At 43.4% G+C, this 16,006-nt stretch overlaps 2 protein-coding genes across 2 annotated transcripts; one reads left to right on the top strand and one right to left on the bottom strand.

Annotated features, from left to right (window-relative positions):
* Positions 1-1,052: 1,052 nt before the first annotated feature.
* cfap53 (cilia and flagella associated protein 53) lies at positions 1,053-4,162 on the bottom strand. The gene is made up of 8 exons (XM_015945951.3): positions 3,964-4,162; positions 3,481-3,710; positions 3,223-3,399; positions 2,484-2,787; positions 2,183-2,401; positions 1,818-2,034; positions 1,590-1,692; positions 1,053-1,515 (listed from the first exon to the last, which is right to left on the bottom strand). Exons 1-8 carry the CDS (start codon positions 4,024-4,026, stop codon positions 1,284-1,286), a joined length of 1,545 nt encoding a protein of 514 aa, XP_015801437.3. The 5' UTR covers positions 4,027-4,162; the 3' UTR covers positions 1,053-1,283.
* Positions 4,163-4,210: 48 nt separating this feature from the next.
* On the top strand, positions 4,211-14,998 carry si:ch211-120g10.1 (butyrophilin subfamily 3 member A3). The gene is made up of 10 exons (XM_015945952.3): positions 4,211-4,366; positions 6,023-6,105; positions 6,415-6,513; positions 9,224-9,325; positions 9,438-9,572; positions 9,661-9,798; positions 9,884-9,935; positions 10,016-10,042; positions 14,081-14,107; positions 14,181-14,998. The coding sequence occupies exons 2-10, from the start codon at positions 6,046-6,048 to the stop codon at positions 14,738-14,740; spliced, it is 1,200 nt and encodes a 399-aa protein (XP_015801438.3). The 5' UTR covers positions 4,211-4,366; positions 6,023-6,045; the 3' UTR covers positions 14,741-14,998.
* The last annotated feature ends 1,008 nt before the right edge of the window (positions 14,999-16,006 follow it).

Here is a 16,006-nt window from a genome sequence, read left to right as displayed (position 1 = left end):
TTCTCCGTTTGTTAGCTGTTTAGCTAGCTGCGCAAGGATGCACGGGAGGTGTCTTGTAGCCTAGCCTTGGTAAAAAAATTCCCAGAATACAGTGCGGTATTTTCAAAAGGATGGAGGATCGGAAGCCAGCAGCTACTTCTTTGGCAAATTTCAAGTTTAAAAGTAAGTCAGCTACTTTAAAATGTTCTTTTTTTTTAGATCCAAAGAAGTTATCTAAGGTTGGTTAGTTGCTTAGTAGATGCAGCTTCGGTGGCTAGCGGGTAGTAACTCACTTATATATTTAATTTAACAAACACATACGCAATTTAAAAAGTAACTCGTTATATATTTATATTGAAACTAATACACATAAAATATAACCTTATCTCCCGTGTCACGTGATGTTACGTGACCGCCGTGGAAGCTGCAGTCTGTTCCATTTAACCGTTTTCTTTGACCAAGGAAGGACAGTGTCCTCATAAGCAAGGCCTCGGCCTCGCAAGACATCGCCTCGCAAGGCCAGGCGCCTTGACATTGAGAAACACTCTTAGACCTGCTCCCATGTTTTTTAGACCTGATTTTTATGGTTATGTTATGAAGCCTCCAATATTTTTCAACAACTGGTCATCAGTTAATTCATTTTCAACAACATTATTATGGATGTTTCCAGAGATTATTGATAAAAACTACACAATGTCCCTTTAAGGCCATCATAATCCAGACACATGGATTCACACTCTTTATGCCGACAGTCAGGCTAAAAGCTGACAGAGGCTGAAAAAAGCAAAAAGGACAGTTTTGCAGCAACAGTAACGTCTTAAAAACTAGGCGAAAACCAGCAGATGCTAGCTTACACACACTGAAATGTAAATAGGTAAACATACAACACGCAAATCAAATGTGTTTGTAACAAACCCGTTAACCATAATTTAGGTTCACACATATAAAAACTGTAAATTTAAAATACATTTCTGCATTTTTCTTCTATAAATGGACAATAACAAGGTTTAGATGTTTTTTCAAACAACTTCATAATCTTTTTAAAACAGTTACTCATTCAGATACACTGGTAGTGGACGTCCAGGCTCAGGGACACTTCTGATCATTGGACAGTGGGGAAACCAGACCTGTTCTCTGAGTCTTTTTACGTTGCCTTTATGGGGTGTTGTGTGTACAATTTTAAGGAGAATGAATGATTTGTGTCCATTTTGGAATAATGCAGTAACATGTGGAAAAAGCCTTCTGGATATACAGACAAGTAAAATGATCGTAAATGGAAGGATTCTGAAAAATATTCCTTAGTGTCACGGATTCATGATATTTGCAGATCTCAGTGTCCTCCTGAAAGGATGGGAGAGGGTGTTGGACTCGGGCCGGGCCAGGATCTGGTCCCTCCTGCATTTGATGAGCTGTTCCTGGATCAGTCCCTGCTGATCCTCCCTGAGGGTTTGAGCTCGCTGCTCGCCATGAAGGTGCTGCTTCTCCTTGACCTGAGCCTCCAGGTCAGCCCGGTACGCCAATGTTGCCTGTCTCCTGCTGCTCAGAGAGGAAGGGGTGGGGCTATGTACACAACAACAACAACAACAAAAACAAAAACAACAACAACAAACCTTCTTTTCTCTTCCTCCTGCTTCAGTTTCTCCTCCTCAATGGCTTGAAATAGAGCTTCCTTCTCCTTCTGCAACTCAGCTTTTTTCTCCAGGTTATTGTTCACTGATCACACACACACACACACACACACACACACACACACACACACACACACACACACACACACACACACACACACTGAAGACTGAACAGTGACTGCTTGGTTCTGATGAACTGGTGGCTCTTACATCTGTTTTGGACCTGCAGGTGCCGGGCCTCCATCACCTCCTCCACCAGGTGGTTCCTGGCCTGTTGGTGCCGGTGTCTTTGCTGGTTCTGTTTGGTTAGGATCTCCTGATGCTTTTCCTCCATCAGCTGCTTCCACTCCTCCTCCTCTGCATTCTGTCTCTGCCGGACCTCGGACAGGTACTGCAGGTATCGCTGCTGCTCCTCACGTAGCTCCACCTGAACACCAACGGACTGGGTCAGCAGCTCAGAACCTCATTCTGAGAGGAGCTGTGCTACTTCTTACAGTGAGTACAGTTCTGATCCGGTGAGTAAACAGGATTGGTTTGGACCTGTTCTGATCCAGGTGAGTCTCAGGTGTGGTTACCTTCCTCTCGGCAGCTTCCTGTCTCAGGTCCACAGTCTGTTGGGTCTGGTCCTGCAGGATGCTCATGTCCAGCTGCAGCTCCTCCTGCTGCTCCCGGACCCGTCGCCTCATTTTGCTGCGGATGTCCCGCTCCAGCTGCCAGCTGTGGTTCTGCTGCTCCTGAAGCTTCAGCTGCTGGTGTCTCTGGTCCTCCAGGAGCAGGTCCTGATTCTGCTGCCGCTGCAGGATGAGACAAAAGGTTATGGTGAGGGTTCAGGTTAGTTCTGAAGGCTGTGAGCTTTAACAGGAGTGAAGAGCACACCAGGAGCCGGGCCTCTTCCTCTTTCAGCTCCTTCTCCTCCTGCCTCAGCTTTTCCTTCTCCTCCATCTGCCTCCTCAGCTCCTGCTGTTGCTCAGCGACTCTCTGGTGCCGGAGCTGAACACTCAGATGGTCCAGTTTGTCTCTGGTATGTTGATCGTCTTCCAAAAGCTCCTCTATCCACCTATCCTCCTCCCGCTGGCGCCGCTCCTCCTCCTGTTGGGTCCTCATCTGAACAGCACGTTCCTGACACACCTGCTGCTCATGGCGCCGGCTCAGGGCACTGCGAGTCTCGTGGTCTTGCTCCCTGCAAACCAGCGGCCAGATGTTGGGTCAGTTCAAGAGTCCCGTCTGAAAACACTGACGCGACCTACTGGACCCCTTTTTTGTTGTCCAACAAACCCAGCGGCTCAGCAGAACCTTTCTAACAGGTCAGGGTTCAGCTTCAAGTATCACAAGGTAAAATATTCCCAGTATTTTCTTCCTGGAATGTCTCAGATGTTGGTTCTAAGAACCAGCTGCAGGAGAACATCTAATCTGTAAAACCTCAGAACCTGCTGTTGATGAAGACACCTTTTTCAGTCCTGATATGCAAAACCTGAGAAATGAGAATTGTTTTAATTCAACCTGAAGTGAAATTAGATGCAATGAGCCATCAAGGGTTCCTGGGGTCAAACAAACTCTGCCTTTTCTGACCCGGACAAGCTAGCAGAACCTTGTGACGGACAGCAGGAGTTCAGACCTGAACAGCTGTTCCAGCTTCTCTGTAACCTGCTGAAGCCTCTCACGCTCACTCCTCTCTTGGAGGAACTGAAGTCTCTCCTGCATCCCGCTCAGTCGCTCCGTTTTCATCTCCTTCATCTTGTCCTTCATCTCCTGCAGGAGCTGCTCCTTCTCCGTCTCCAGCGTTTGCTTGAACCTGGAGGAGAGGTCACAGCTCCATTAGATACCACAGAACCAGCACTGGTTGAGCTGGGCTCAGATCTGAACAGGGACTAACCTGCATCTGCGTTGGTTGATCTGGGCTTGGTGCTGCTGTCGATCAGCCCCCACTCGCCTCTCCACAGCTTTTCTCACATAGTGATGTTTGCTGCTCTCAAACAAGGAAGTTTTGACGTCGCAGTTCCCAATGTCCTTTTTGTAGTCCAGTAACTGGCCCCGAACTGCCTCTCTTCTCCGTTCCTGCAGGAACTGGTAGTTGGGGGGTCTGGACAGGGGCATCTTGGCTATCTGAGGCGAACAGAAACAACACAGATGCACTGCTGGTATGTAATCTGATTACAGAAGTTACAGACACTTAGAAAGTTTATTTTTCTGAGAGAGGACTAGTACTAAGATAAAAGCTGACACATTTCCTGCTATTAGCTTAGCTACTCCTGGCAAAGAACTGTGAAGTGTTCGACCTGCTAGCAGCTAACTCTTAGCAATATCTGATAATATTCCACATTTCTTTTCAGAGAATCATATTTTTCCATTTTCTCACCACAGCTGTTGAATGAGGAGTCGGTCCATTAAACTCTCGACCTCTTCTCATCTTTCCAAACATCTTCCTCAAAGCGTCCGTCTATTTTCTTTGTTTACTTTTATGTTTAGGCGAGTTTCAAGCAACAAGCGAAATGTTTCAACAAGACGAACGTATCTGCTGCACGCGGCGTTCTGTTGCCATGGTAGCGGAGCAGCGCAAGTGCGCAGGCGCACGTGGCGGCGGCGTCGCTTGCGTCAATCGACGGAGAAAACCGAACCGCTCCCGACCAGCCGAGTGCCAGTCTGGTATGTAAACAAGGTCAGACTGCAGCACAGACCACAGACTTCAGACAAGAGAGAAGACTCGACTTTAAACGCAAGAAAAGAACCAAAAACCAGCCTGAAGAAACATTTGGTTTGAGGTAAGCTTTAAGTTAGTGACGCATTACGATCAAACGTCTGCTTTCAATATACATGATGACGCAACGCAAATTTACAAAGATGTATGTAAACAAATGTTTCTGCATCAAAATAAATCATTTTTGCTACGTTTGTATGAGGTGCCATTGCACATGATGCAGATCTGCTGCAAACCTGCACAGGTTTGTGCGCAGTCATCATCAGCTGACTGCTGCGCACAAAAAACTGCGTGGTCATGTTTTCTGACAAATGCTTTCTGGGTGCGCTTTTTCTAGTTTTACTCATGAATCTGGTTTATTTTTTAACCCATTGACCTGCCATTTAATTTAAGCATATATCCATTTCAGCATCATTAAAAAGCGTTGTATAAAACACACATGCACCGAGTAGTGCGTGCATAGGACTGGGCCTCACCTGCACCTGCCAGTTAAACTGCAGAGAAGCTCAATGACTCATAATAAAATGGGCTGAAATGAATGTAGCATCCGCTAGAGATTTGATGACTGATCTTCGTTCGAAAAACGATAAGAAGAGAAATGCACAAATAGTAAAAGCAAGAAAGTCGTGAAAGAGTTCTTCCCTCTGTTTGATTTCTCAGATGCTTTTTACAGAAAAAACACTAACAGCTCATCATGATAAAATGTAGAACTCCTGCTGACTGAAATCATTGCACTATACATAACCAAACTGCACTATACAGCAGCACAATTATCCTTTTATTATTATTATTATTATTATTGTGTTGTAAATTTATGTTGCATGTAGCACCTTGGTCCTGGAGGAACGTTGTTTCGCCTCACTGTGTACAAACCGTATATGGCTGAAGTGACAATAAAGTCCAATTGATTGACTGATTGATTGATTATTATTATTATTATTGTAGTTTTAGTTCCTCTTATTTTATTGGAATTTTTAGGAAGGAATTCAGAAACGTTTATGAGTAGGTATATAATGACTGACTGCCTTTACAACATCATGGCTGCTGTGTGTGGCGTGCTGAGACAGAGCCATCAGAAGGAGATGAAGGAGGGTGCCAGCATTCAGTGGATTACAGAGTCCAAGCTGTAGGTTTAATGTATGCAAGTAGGGATTGTGACATCTTGTCCTTTGAAACAAACTGCAGGATGAAGACATGAGGCATCCATCAATTAGCGTGTTGCGACTTCATAATGTGACAGTGTGAGCGTCCTGTCACAGTGTCCCGATTGATCATGCGCCCTGGCTACTTGGCCAATTTAATTAAAATATAACCAAACTGCAGTCTTCTAGAGGCCTAACAACCTAGTTTTTAATTATGCTGTCACTAAACACAGTTTAAATTAGTAGCAGTACAACTAACTGCAGAAACTTTTACCATATTAACCATTACAAACAATAATCGTTTCATTTTTATTTGTGAACCTAAACCTTGTTAGCATTCCTCTTCTTTAGCTTTCTCTGAGCAGAAGGGTGTTTGACGATCTCCATGTTGCTGTTTTAGACATAAACATTACCTTCCCTCCAGTTCAAGGTCCAATTCCTTCAGAGAATAATGTGTCCTTACGAACAAGTCCGCTCGTGAAAATGTGACAGATCTCCATCTAAACATTACCTGACTGATCTTAGAGGTCATATTCTTTATTCCTGATGATGAGCACCGTGTGTGTCTGTCTCTGCAGGACTTGTGCACCACTCTGACAAAATGATGCAGTGTTTCCACTTCATGGTGGAGCCGGCCAAAAACTTCACGGCCAAGATTAAGGTCAGTGCTTCTCTTGGTTACAATCTAACAGCATGTTTAACGTTCAAACCTCTTTTGGGGTCACCTTGATGTTTGAGTTGATTTGAAAACATGTTTACCAAGTGGTTTTAGTTTGAAGTTGTGTGTGAGTGTTTGTGTTTTGGTCGTCTGCTGACATCAGAATCATGACTTGCATCTTGATTAGTGACCTCCTCTCCAGATTGACCTAAAGAACTAGGGAATGAGCACTGATGTCTGTTTTTCTGGAAGTCTCTTTTCCATATCAATCAGTTTCCCACAAAGTCCTATTTATTTGTATTTTTCTCACAGGAATCAAACAAGAGGGCAAAGAGGGAAAATAGGGAGCCTCTGGACGAAGATCAGCTGTTTGTTGTGGAGCTGGCAAGAGACCTGAACCGGGTTTGCCAGGTACAACGTTTAAGGTTGAGAAGTACACAGATGCTTTAAAGTTAAAGTACGAGTTTTGCAGTGAAATGATCAGAAAACAGTCTATTGGCTCAATTATGTTGGAAGGAAAGTTGCAATGAAACAGATTTCCTTCTGAGCCAGTTGGTTGCCAAATCTGCACCAGCTGACGTTGCTGCGCTGGCATTAGTAAATCGAGAGTTACAGAAAGAATGTCAGCAAGTGAAAGGACCAAACCAGAAGTTATTTCTGTTAATCCTAAAAAGCCACGGCCTCCTTTTGCTTTACTCTGTAATGTCAGGTGAAGAAGCTAACGTCGAGCTAACAATGCTAACGGTGAATTAGCAACAAATAGTCTGCTCTAAAAATTACTGAAACACATTTTTCAATTAGCTCTTTCAAAGAATCTTTAGGTGCTGATCTGTAACTGGCATTAGCCATGAAACTCACAGAATGGGAGAGAGAGGGTAAGTATGTGACCACATGATGTCATTCTTACTTCACGCCACTTTAATTAAATCAGTAAGGATCACAGTCCAGGGAGACAGTTTTTTGTTCTGCCCACGTCAGAGGGTTTGACTTTTCTTTATCATAGCTAAAATAACATTCATTAGTTGCGGGTCTCTATGGCAACTATTTGCATAGTTAACTCATTTACTGCCATTGAAAACTAAAGTCGTCATTAGCATTTTTTTTACTGTGTGGGCGTCAGAACGAGCCCCCGCACCCTGAGAACAAACATCCCAGCTCTAAAGTCGATCTTCATCCGCGTACGCCACACATCACGTGATCAGGAAGCACAAAGTCCATGTGCTAGGAGATCGTTTTGGGCCGCTGAGGTGAGGTGAGGAGCGAACCGAAAAATGCCGATCACAATTTGACAACGTATTATGAAAGAACAGATTACGCTCAAAACGCACGGATTCTTCCTGATGTAAGAGGTGAGTCTCTTCATTGTTTTGGTAGGTTTGGTGTTGACGTCATCATAGAGCGCAACGTTCTGTGACTCTTATAAAAAACTTTGAAAATGCTGAAAAATGCTGGCAGCGAAGGGCTTTTCTGATCAGGAAACAGCTGGCACTTAATGAGTTAAAGAGCAAGTCACCCCCTACCAGAGTCTGGCGCTTCTGGGACGTGGCACGGCGCTCCCCATGTGCCCACTTTCATTTACTATAATGGCCTCTATTTAAACTGATGGCACGTCCGCCTCCGGTGTGCAACTGCACTCCCACTTCCTGTTTGAAAAATGCAACAAATGCTGTTGCATCATATATCATAGTGTACCCCTTAGCCAATAGCAATGGCAGATTTAAATTCAAATGCATTGCAGAGTTTTTACCTGAAGATGGCGCAACTTTGACAGTTTTAGGCAGAATATTTAAATTTTAACTAAGATGCACTAACCCCTGCTTTCCACAGGAGCCGTCAGCAGCACGTTACTGCAGCAGCACGTCATAGCTGCTGATAGGAACCGCTGTGGTCAACAGAACCTTTTCCACTGGAGCCGTCAGCAGCGCGAGTCGGCCACGTCTCAGGAGCAGCATGTCGCGGCCTTTACGCGCCGGTTCTATTTTCTACGTGCGACGCCTCTGAAACGGGTCAAGTTCGACATTTTTGGGGAAGGAAAGACAGGAAATCGGACGCGGAAATGGAGAGAAGCTCCCGATATTTTCAGAATAAAGAAACGTATTGCCTTCCGGTTGCTTTACTTTTAAAAAAAGTTACTGACTGTGCGGCCCCGTGAGAAGTTATCACCTAGCTAGCGGTCTCCTTTGTTTTTCAGGTCCGTATTGGCGATTATAAAACGGACAGAACATAAAACACAAACGTTTTGGAGCCATGTTGTAGTTTTCTCCTGCTTGTTGTTGTGTGCTCGGTCGGTGACAGCTGCTCCCCTGCTGCTTCGCGTCTCGTGGGAAGGGCCAAGCAGCAGTTTACGCGAGCAAGACGTGCTGCTGCAGTAACATGCTGCTGACGGCTCCTGTGGAAACCCGGGGTAAGATGCCAAATTATTGACTACACGTGTCTTCAGCACGATTAGACACTTATTTATATAGTATATCAGCAAAAACGAAGTTGATTTGGGGGTGACTTATTCTTTAAATTAAATACATTAAAGGCATACTATGCAACTTTTTCATATAATAAAATAATATTCTTGAGCCAGAATGTGCTAGAATGACCCTTTACATGGTAAATGAAATGCTACTCAGATCTCCACCGCCTCCTGTGTCCAGAATATCACATTTGCAACTTCAGATTATCCTGTCCAGTCCCTGTTGGATTTAATTTAGTGGAGCTGACATACCTGGCGCTGCAGTCTGCTCCCAGCTCATTTCCTGCATGTTTTAGATCATGAAAACAGCTGATTTGTTATAAATTTTGTGATGAACCACTCCTGTAGACACTAATGAAGGCTGAGGGGATGTTTCAGCAGTTAGATTAAGGTGTTAAAAAGACGAACATCAAAGAGTTTTGCCTCCATTTTTACTGACGGACACTAGGGGGTGCTAAAAGCAAGCCAAAACTGCTTAGTATCTCTTTAACTCTAACCACGAACAAAGAACATCTGAATTGCTTTCTGGAAGTCTTTAATAGATATGTTGTGGTTTATTTGGTCACATAATAGCTACGCTGTGCAATGAAAGTGTCATTGCAAAGGGGGAGGTTCCTGTGCATGTTTTATGCTTCTTTCTGTGTTTTGTGTCTGCAGAGATCAGCGGTTCTGGAGCACATCTGGAACCAAGATGACACCTGGCCCACTCCTCTCTGCAGGCTCTTTGTCCTGCAGTGGGCATCCATGCTGGAGAACAAGGTGCATGAAGATAAAACACAAGCAATGAACTTCTTGTTTAACAAAGCTCTGACAGCTAAAGTGTGTATTTTATTATTATTATTATTATTATTATTATTATTATTTTGTACAGAAGAGACTCGTGCAGACTGACGGCTGGCCAGAGACGGATGAGGAGAAACAGTATGATCTGATTACAGGACAGGACCTGCAGCAGGCCAAAACCACCATCTTCAACTGGATCAAAGATCTGAGAGCTCAGCCTGAGGTGGGAAGCACTAAATGCAGATAGAAAGCTTTCTGTTTTAGTGTCCTTTCAGAACAAAAGACAAAGTCATTATCTGATCACCTCATAGCAAAGTGTGTGGCCCGGAGAACCACTGGCAATGATCCTGGAGGATCTCCAGTCAGCCTGGCGCTGGGGTCGTGTACCCAATCTCCTGACTGCTATGGAGCTGGTGATGTGGACTTTAGTGTCTCAGCGACCCGATAAGGTGGGAGGCTGTGATACCAGGAATATCAGAACGCTTTCTGGGTTTGCAGTTGATCGACCCAAACCCTTATTATTTCATTTCACAGGACAAAATACCACAGCAGTGGCTTCTGTGGAAGCAGAGGACTCACAAGATTGGTTTGTAAATCACTGATGAATCTGTTTTGTTGCAGATTTTCACATTTTAAAGAGTTTTTAAAAAGTTTTCTGTTGTCCAGGTGCCATATCCTACATTCCTCAGCCAGGTGAGTGAGACATCAGTGTTGTTCCACTGCACCATATCATTATGTTATTATTACAGCATGAACTCCTGCATAAATAACTCATTTATAGCTCATTAATTAAAGGAGGCAGTCTTCAGAAGATAATTTTTTTTTATTTCTGTGTCTTAAAGGGACTTTACAGAGTTTTGAATTTTTATGCTCGTGATTGCCCCCTCAGGCCAAAAGTGTAATGGCAGTTTCAATAGTAGGCTCGTGCATGAGGCGCGCACGCTGTACGTGCACACTCCTTAACGAAAACAACAGCTGAGACAGTCCTTTGTGTGTGTGTGTGTGGCCCGGAGGACAGAGGACAGGAGAATGCGCAGCTAATTAAATAATTTGGTTCTGTACCTTTCTCTTTAGCACAGCCGACAAAGGTTTATGATGGGTCAGTCCTCCTGCATGCTCAGATCATTCCCTTCCCTTGCTTGAAAAATTGTTCCAAAATGAAAGTTGAACCCACATCTTTATTATTTGTGAATTCAATGCCGTTCAGTGAGTCTCAAATAAAAATTTGGGCATCTTACTGTAAAAAAATATACCATTAATGTAAAAAATAAACTCTAAATAAACTATGTTCACATCCTGAATCGAACATGGTTCTTCTGCACGAGAGTCAGATGTCTTACTAGGTGAGCTAAAGGACCAGAAACGTCTTTCGTATCTGTAATATTTATATCCTTGATGACCGCTGAAACAGCGTTCAAAGAACGGTTTGGAGTGAAAATGGCTATTTTGTTGCTAATTTGCAGGAAATATCTAGAAGAAAGTAGCTAAGGGTCCTCAGAAATGTAGCTAGGTTCATCACTAGGCGTTAGGAACAGCGACAAAGTCGCTGAGTTGGCACTACCTCACTCTCTGCTGCTAAAGCTACTGATAGCAAATGCTACGGGCTATGCCTGAGCGTGAACGCCCATGAAGCAGCCTGCTCGACCCGAGCAGTTCTCTTTTTCTGTGACTTTACAGAAAAACAGGCAATCACAGTAAAATGCCAGGGCTCATTCTACAGGACCAGGGCATTGCAGGAGAATGTACGAAGAAGAAATTTATTATTTCTATACATGTTTTGGCTGTCAAACTTCCATAATGCCCCTTTAAGTGGGAATTTATATAGTTCTGTATGTCCGCCTATGAGATGTGATTAAAACAAGGAACAAGATCAGATTTACTGTGTGCGACTGAAGACTTCCGACATGTTCTGGGCTCGTTTGTTGCGTTCAGGGCTAGCTGTTTCGTCATTTGTTTCTGTGAGTAATATAAACAGAGATAAAATCAATGAGGGGTTGTTGTCATTTGGGGATTTTTCCAGTCTCTATGATTGTAGAAAAATCAAATAATTGTATAGTTTCAGTTCTCCAAAATGAAAATACGGGTTATTATCATTTAGATTTGACCACAAAAAGATTAATCAGGGATGAGGAATTCTGGAGATTTCTGACTCCGTCATTATTTCATAGAGGAGCATAAATGTGGGACTAATTGCTCCAGAACAAAATGATCCTAGCTCCTGTAAATAGGGTTTTGGAAGATTTTTATTTTTTAAAAGCTACAGTCCGAAGTTTTCCACCCTTCAGGAGTTATCTGTGATTTTTTTTAAAGAAATTCTTAAAAATGTTCGTAAAAGCAGAGTTGGCAACATTGTTCATGGATAAGTGAGTCTTCTCTTCATTATCTATCTCCTTCCACTTGGTCATGTCTTTCACAAATTTAACATTCATTTTCACTGCTATGCCGATGACACCCAGCTTTACTTTTCCTTAAAACCCCAATCTCCACTTCCACCCCCTCCCTCTCTTCCGGTCTAGCTGAAATTAAATCTTGGTTCACCGCAAATTTTCTCAAACTTAACAGTGACAAAACAGAAATCCTTTTAGTTGGCACCAAATCCACCTTATCCAAAGCTCCCAGTTTTTCCCTTACTGTTGATTCCTCCTCTGTTTCTCCTTCCCTGCAGGTTAAGAGTCTGGGCGTCATCCTTGACACCACTCTTTCATTTCGATCCCACATCAGTAACATCACTCGGTCTGTCTACTTTCACCTGCGCAGTATTAATCGCATTCGCCCCTCTCTCACCCCCCACTCTGCTTCCATACTGGTTCACAGCCTTGTCACCTCAAGAATCGACTGCAATTTACTCCTATTTGGTTTACCACAAAAGTCCATCCATAAGCTCCAACTGGTCCAGAACTCTGCTGCATGCATCATTTCTAAAACCCCTGTGAGTCACAACATCAGCCCTGTTCTGCAACAGCTTCACTGGCTTCCTGTTAAACAACACATAGATTTCAAAATCCTTCTCCTCACATTTAAAGCTATCATAACCTTTTTCCCCCATACCTGTCTGACCTCATTCACATTATCTCTCCCATCCGTTCCCTCAGATTATCATCCTTTATCACTCTCTCTGTTCCACCTTTCCGTTTCAGCACTATGGGGAGCAGAGCTTTCAGCAGATCTGCTCCCCGTCTCTGGAATTCTCTCCCTCAAGCCATCCATAACTCTGACTCGCTCTCCTCCTTTAAATCTAGACACAAAACCCTCCTGTTTCAGACTGCATACTGCTAGTGTCACCTTTTCCACCTTTATTGATTTTATTATCTAGTTTGTATTTTTAGGCTTCTGTGTGTGATTTTTGCTGTTATTAACTTGGTTTCTTTGTTGTTATTTTATTGCTATTATTATTAAGAAATATACATATACATACATAAATATGTACATATTTCATATGTAAATATATGAATTAATAAACAGCATGACAGAATAATAATTGTTAAACATTCAGTTTTAGCTCTGTTAGCTGGCTAGAGGTGCACGCTTGTGAACGAGAAGTGTTGCTTCCAACTGTAAACGGGGAAGTAGGGAGAGGGGCTTAAGGTGCGATACATTTTTCCATCTATAGATGGTTCCCTCTGAGAAATAACTCCGGGGCTGTTTCTCAATGTCAAGGAGCCTGGCCTCACAAGTCGATGGATGTCTTTACTTGGTCAGAGAAAATGGTTAAGTGGAACAGACTTGCATCACGTGATCGTGGCTACCGCAATGGTCGTAATGTAACGTTATATTTTATACGTATAAGTTTTCATATGACTATAATGAGCCTTTTACATTTTAAATTGTGTATATACTGGTTAAATTAAATATATAAGTGAGTTACTACTCGCTAGCCACCGAAACTGCAACTACTAACCAACCATAGCTAAGCTTTGGATATAAAAAAACATTTTAGATATCAGCCCAGTAGCTACAATTAGTTGACTTACATTCAAACCTGAAATTTACCCTAAAGTAGCTGCCAGCTTCTGATCCTTCATCCTTTTGAAAATACCGTGGTGCATTCTGGGAAAGTTTTGGTCTAAGCTAGGCTACAAGGCACCTCCTGTGTATCCTTGCTCAGCTAGCTAAACGGCTAACAAATGGTGGAACACGAACATTGGAACACGCCTTGGCAGTTCCTAATGACGTATCTCCTAGGCAACCAGGGCAGGTCCAAGACACCAAGGCAAGGTTCATTGACATAGAGAAACACCCCAGGTTTGTCTTTTAAGGCTGGATGCGTCACATTATTGTAACAAAATACAGAAATACATCCACCATGCCACTGGGCGGCAGGAGCATTCACACTACTTCCATATCTAAATATAAAGAACATTTCATGCTAAAGTTGCTAAAGATTTACCCAGAAATTATATTTTTATTTGATAGTTTCACACAGAATCAAAGCTGAACGATGACAGGATGAGGATAAAGTGAGACAGATGTACATGTATGAAATAAGCGATGCCATTTTTTTCCAAACATTTTCAAATTTTTGAGGCCACACTGAGGCACCAAACCTAGTTTTAAATTTCCCACTTTGGAGTCAATGTTTTAAAACTTCCCTGTTTCTCACCAGAATCTCCCTTTTGGTGCAAATCCTGCAGATGTAATGCTTTTTGTTGCTCTACTGCCCTGCTTTCAGAAAAATAATTTCCTATCCTGTAGATGAATAATTATTTTTTCACGTCTTTGTTTTTTCCATAGTCTGGGACTGGATTGGAGATGCTGCAGGTATGATATGTTTTCAGTTAAAGCTTAGATCAAGAGCTGTCCGGATATACTAATCCTGTTATTTTCTCCTAAGTGGATGTGACCCTTGACCTGGAAACGGCCAACCCCGATCTGCTCATCTCTGCTGATGAGAAGAAGATGCGTTGTGGCTTTGAAAGGAAAGAAGTTCCTAACTACCACCAGCGCTTCGACGGCTGGTGGTGTGCAGTCGGAGTGAACGGCCTTGGCTCTGGCCGACATTACTGGGAGGCGGAGGTGGGAGAGCGTGACTGGCGTTTGGGCGTAGCCAAAGAGTCGGCTCTGAGGAAGGGCTTCAAGTCCCTGAACACCGACACGGGCTACCTGACTCTGCGACTGGAGAGGGGCTCCGAGCTCAAGGCGCTGACGGTGCCCTTCACCTCCCTGCCGCCCGGCCTCATCCCACGTAAGGTGGGCGTCTACCTTGACTACGACAACGGCCAGCTGTCCTTCTATGACGTGGACAAGCACATGCACATTTACACCTACAATGAGAGCTTCACTGAGAAGCTGTTCCCCTTGTTCGGTACAGTGGAGATCATGAAGGATCTGGTGATCAGGTCTCCAGCTGCAAAGACCTACTGTCTCTGCCCCACCTCTTGTCTGTGGGCTTAGGTGTCCCCCATCAGTAGATGTCATGATAGAGTTTTAACAATCCAGAATCACAGAAATCCTGCTGTGAAAGCTTCACTATGTGACCACTCTATTCTGCTTCTGCTTTGCCAACAATGCTGCTAATACTTTACCTCTATAGAGTTCTAGTGCTGCCCTTTGCTCACATGTATTTATGATAGCTGAGCAAAAGCCCCTTTGTGCAATACTAATATGTCAATGCACTTCTGTGGATAATAAATAAACCAAATCCAGACTGAACCTGAAGCGTGTCTTATTTATACACCTGTTACAGAGGGCACAAGCACCAGAGACAACCTTATAAAGAAGTCAACATCAGAGATCAACAGAGTTAGAGGAGAAATGAGAAAATATCAAACCAAAGTCTCAAGTGATGATTCCACAGAGTGATTTGGAAACATGTTTCTTCTACCTTCATTTGTTATTTCAAATTGTAGTTATTACATTTTACTTATCTTCTATTTTGCCCTATGATGAAAATATGAGATGGGTAATGTCCTGTTTAGCTTTATTAATGCTGCCTGTAGTAGCAGTTTTAGTCCGCCAGAGGGCGAAAAAGATCCTTAAAGAGCGAGTAACACCTAAATACACTTTTTTTTGCTGATGAGTGTGTAATAGTGCTGTAGACATGGCTGCATGGTGGCGCAGTTGTTAGCACTGTCGCCTCGCAGCACGAAGGTTGCAGGTTCAAAACTCGGCTGCAGCCTTTCTGCATGGAGTTGCGTGTTTTCCCCATGCATGCGTGGGTTTCCTCCGGGTACTCCAGTTTCCCCCACAGATCACAAAATGCCCTATAGGTTTTAAATTGTAAGTCGCATTGGATGAAAGCGTCTGCCAAATAAATAAACATAGACATGTGTAGTCATTATTCTGGCATTTTAGTGCATCTTATTTAAAATGTACAAATTCAGCCAAAAACCATAATTAGTTCTCCATCTTCAGGTAAAATCTCTGAGGTGCTAGATGATGTTTTCTGTCCTGCTGCAGTGCACTGGACTCCAGTCGAGTCTCGGCCGCACCTTCAGCTGGCTCGGCCACTCACGAGCAGATATGAAGTGATACAGCCCAGAGCCGCTCGCCTCCTCACAAAACGCCCTCCTCCCTTTCTTCCTGCAGGTTTTTCTACCGAGGAAGGTGTTTATCCAACAAAAAACCACATTTTCTTATGCTCTTCTACTAAATCAGCTTTGGGTAGTGACCGATGAAATGGGATTTCTGATACAAGCGGCCAACATGAGCTTTCTCCCT

This window comes from Nothobranchius furzeri, chromosome 12, assembly GCF_043380555.1.
Source record: "Nothobranchius furzeri strain GRZ-AD chromosome 12, NfurGRZ-RIMD1, whole genome shotgun sequence".
Classification (NCBI taxonomy): Eukaryota; Metazoa; Chordata; class Actinopteri; order Cyprinodontiformes; family Nothobranchiidae; genus Nothobranchius; species Nothobranchius furzeri.
This window is presented reverse-complemented; position numbering and strand designations above follow the sequence as displayed.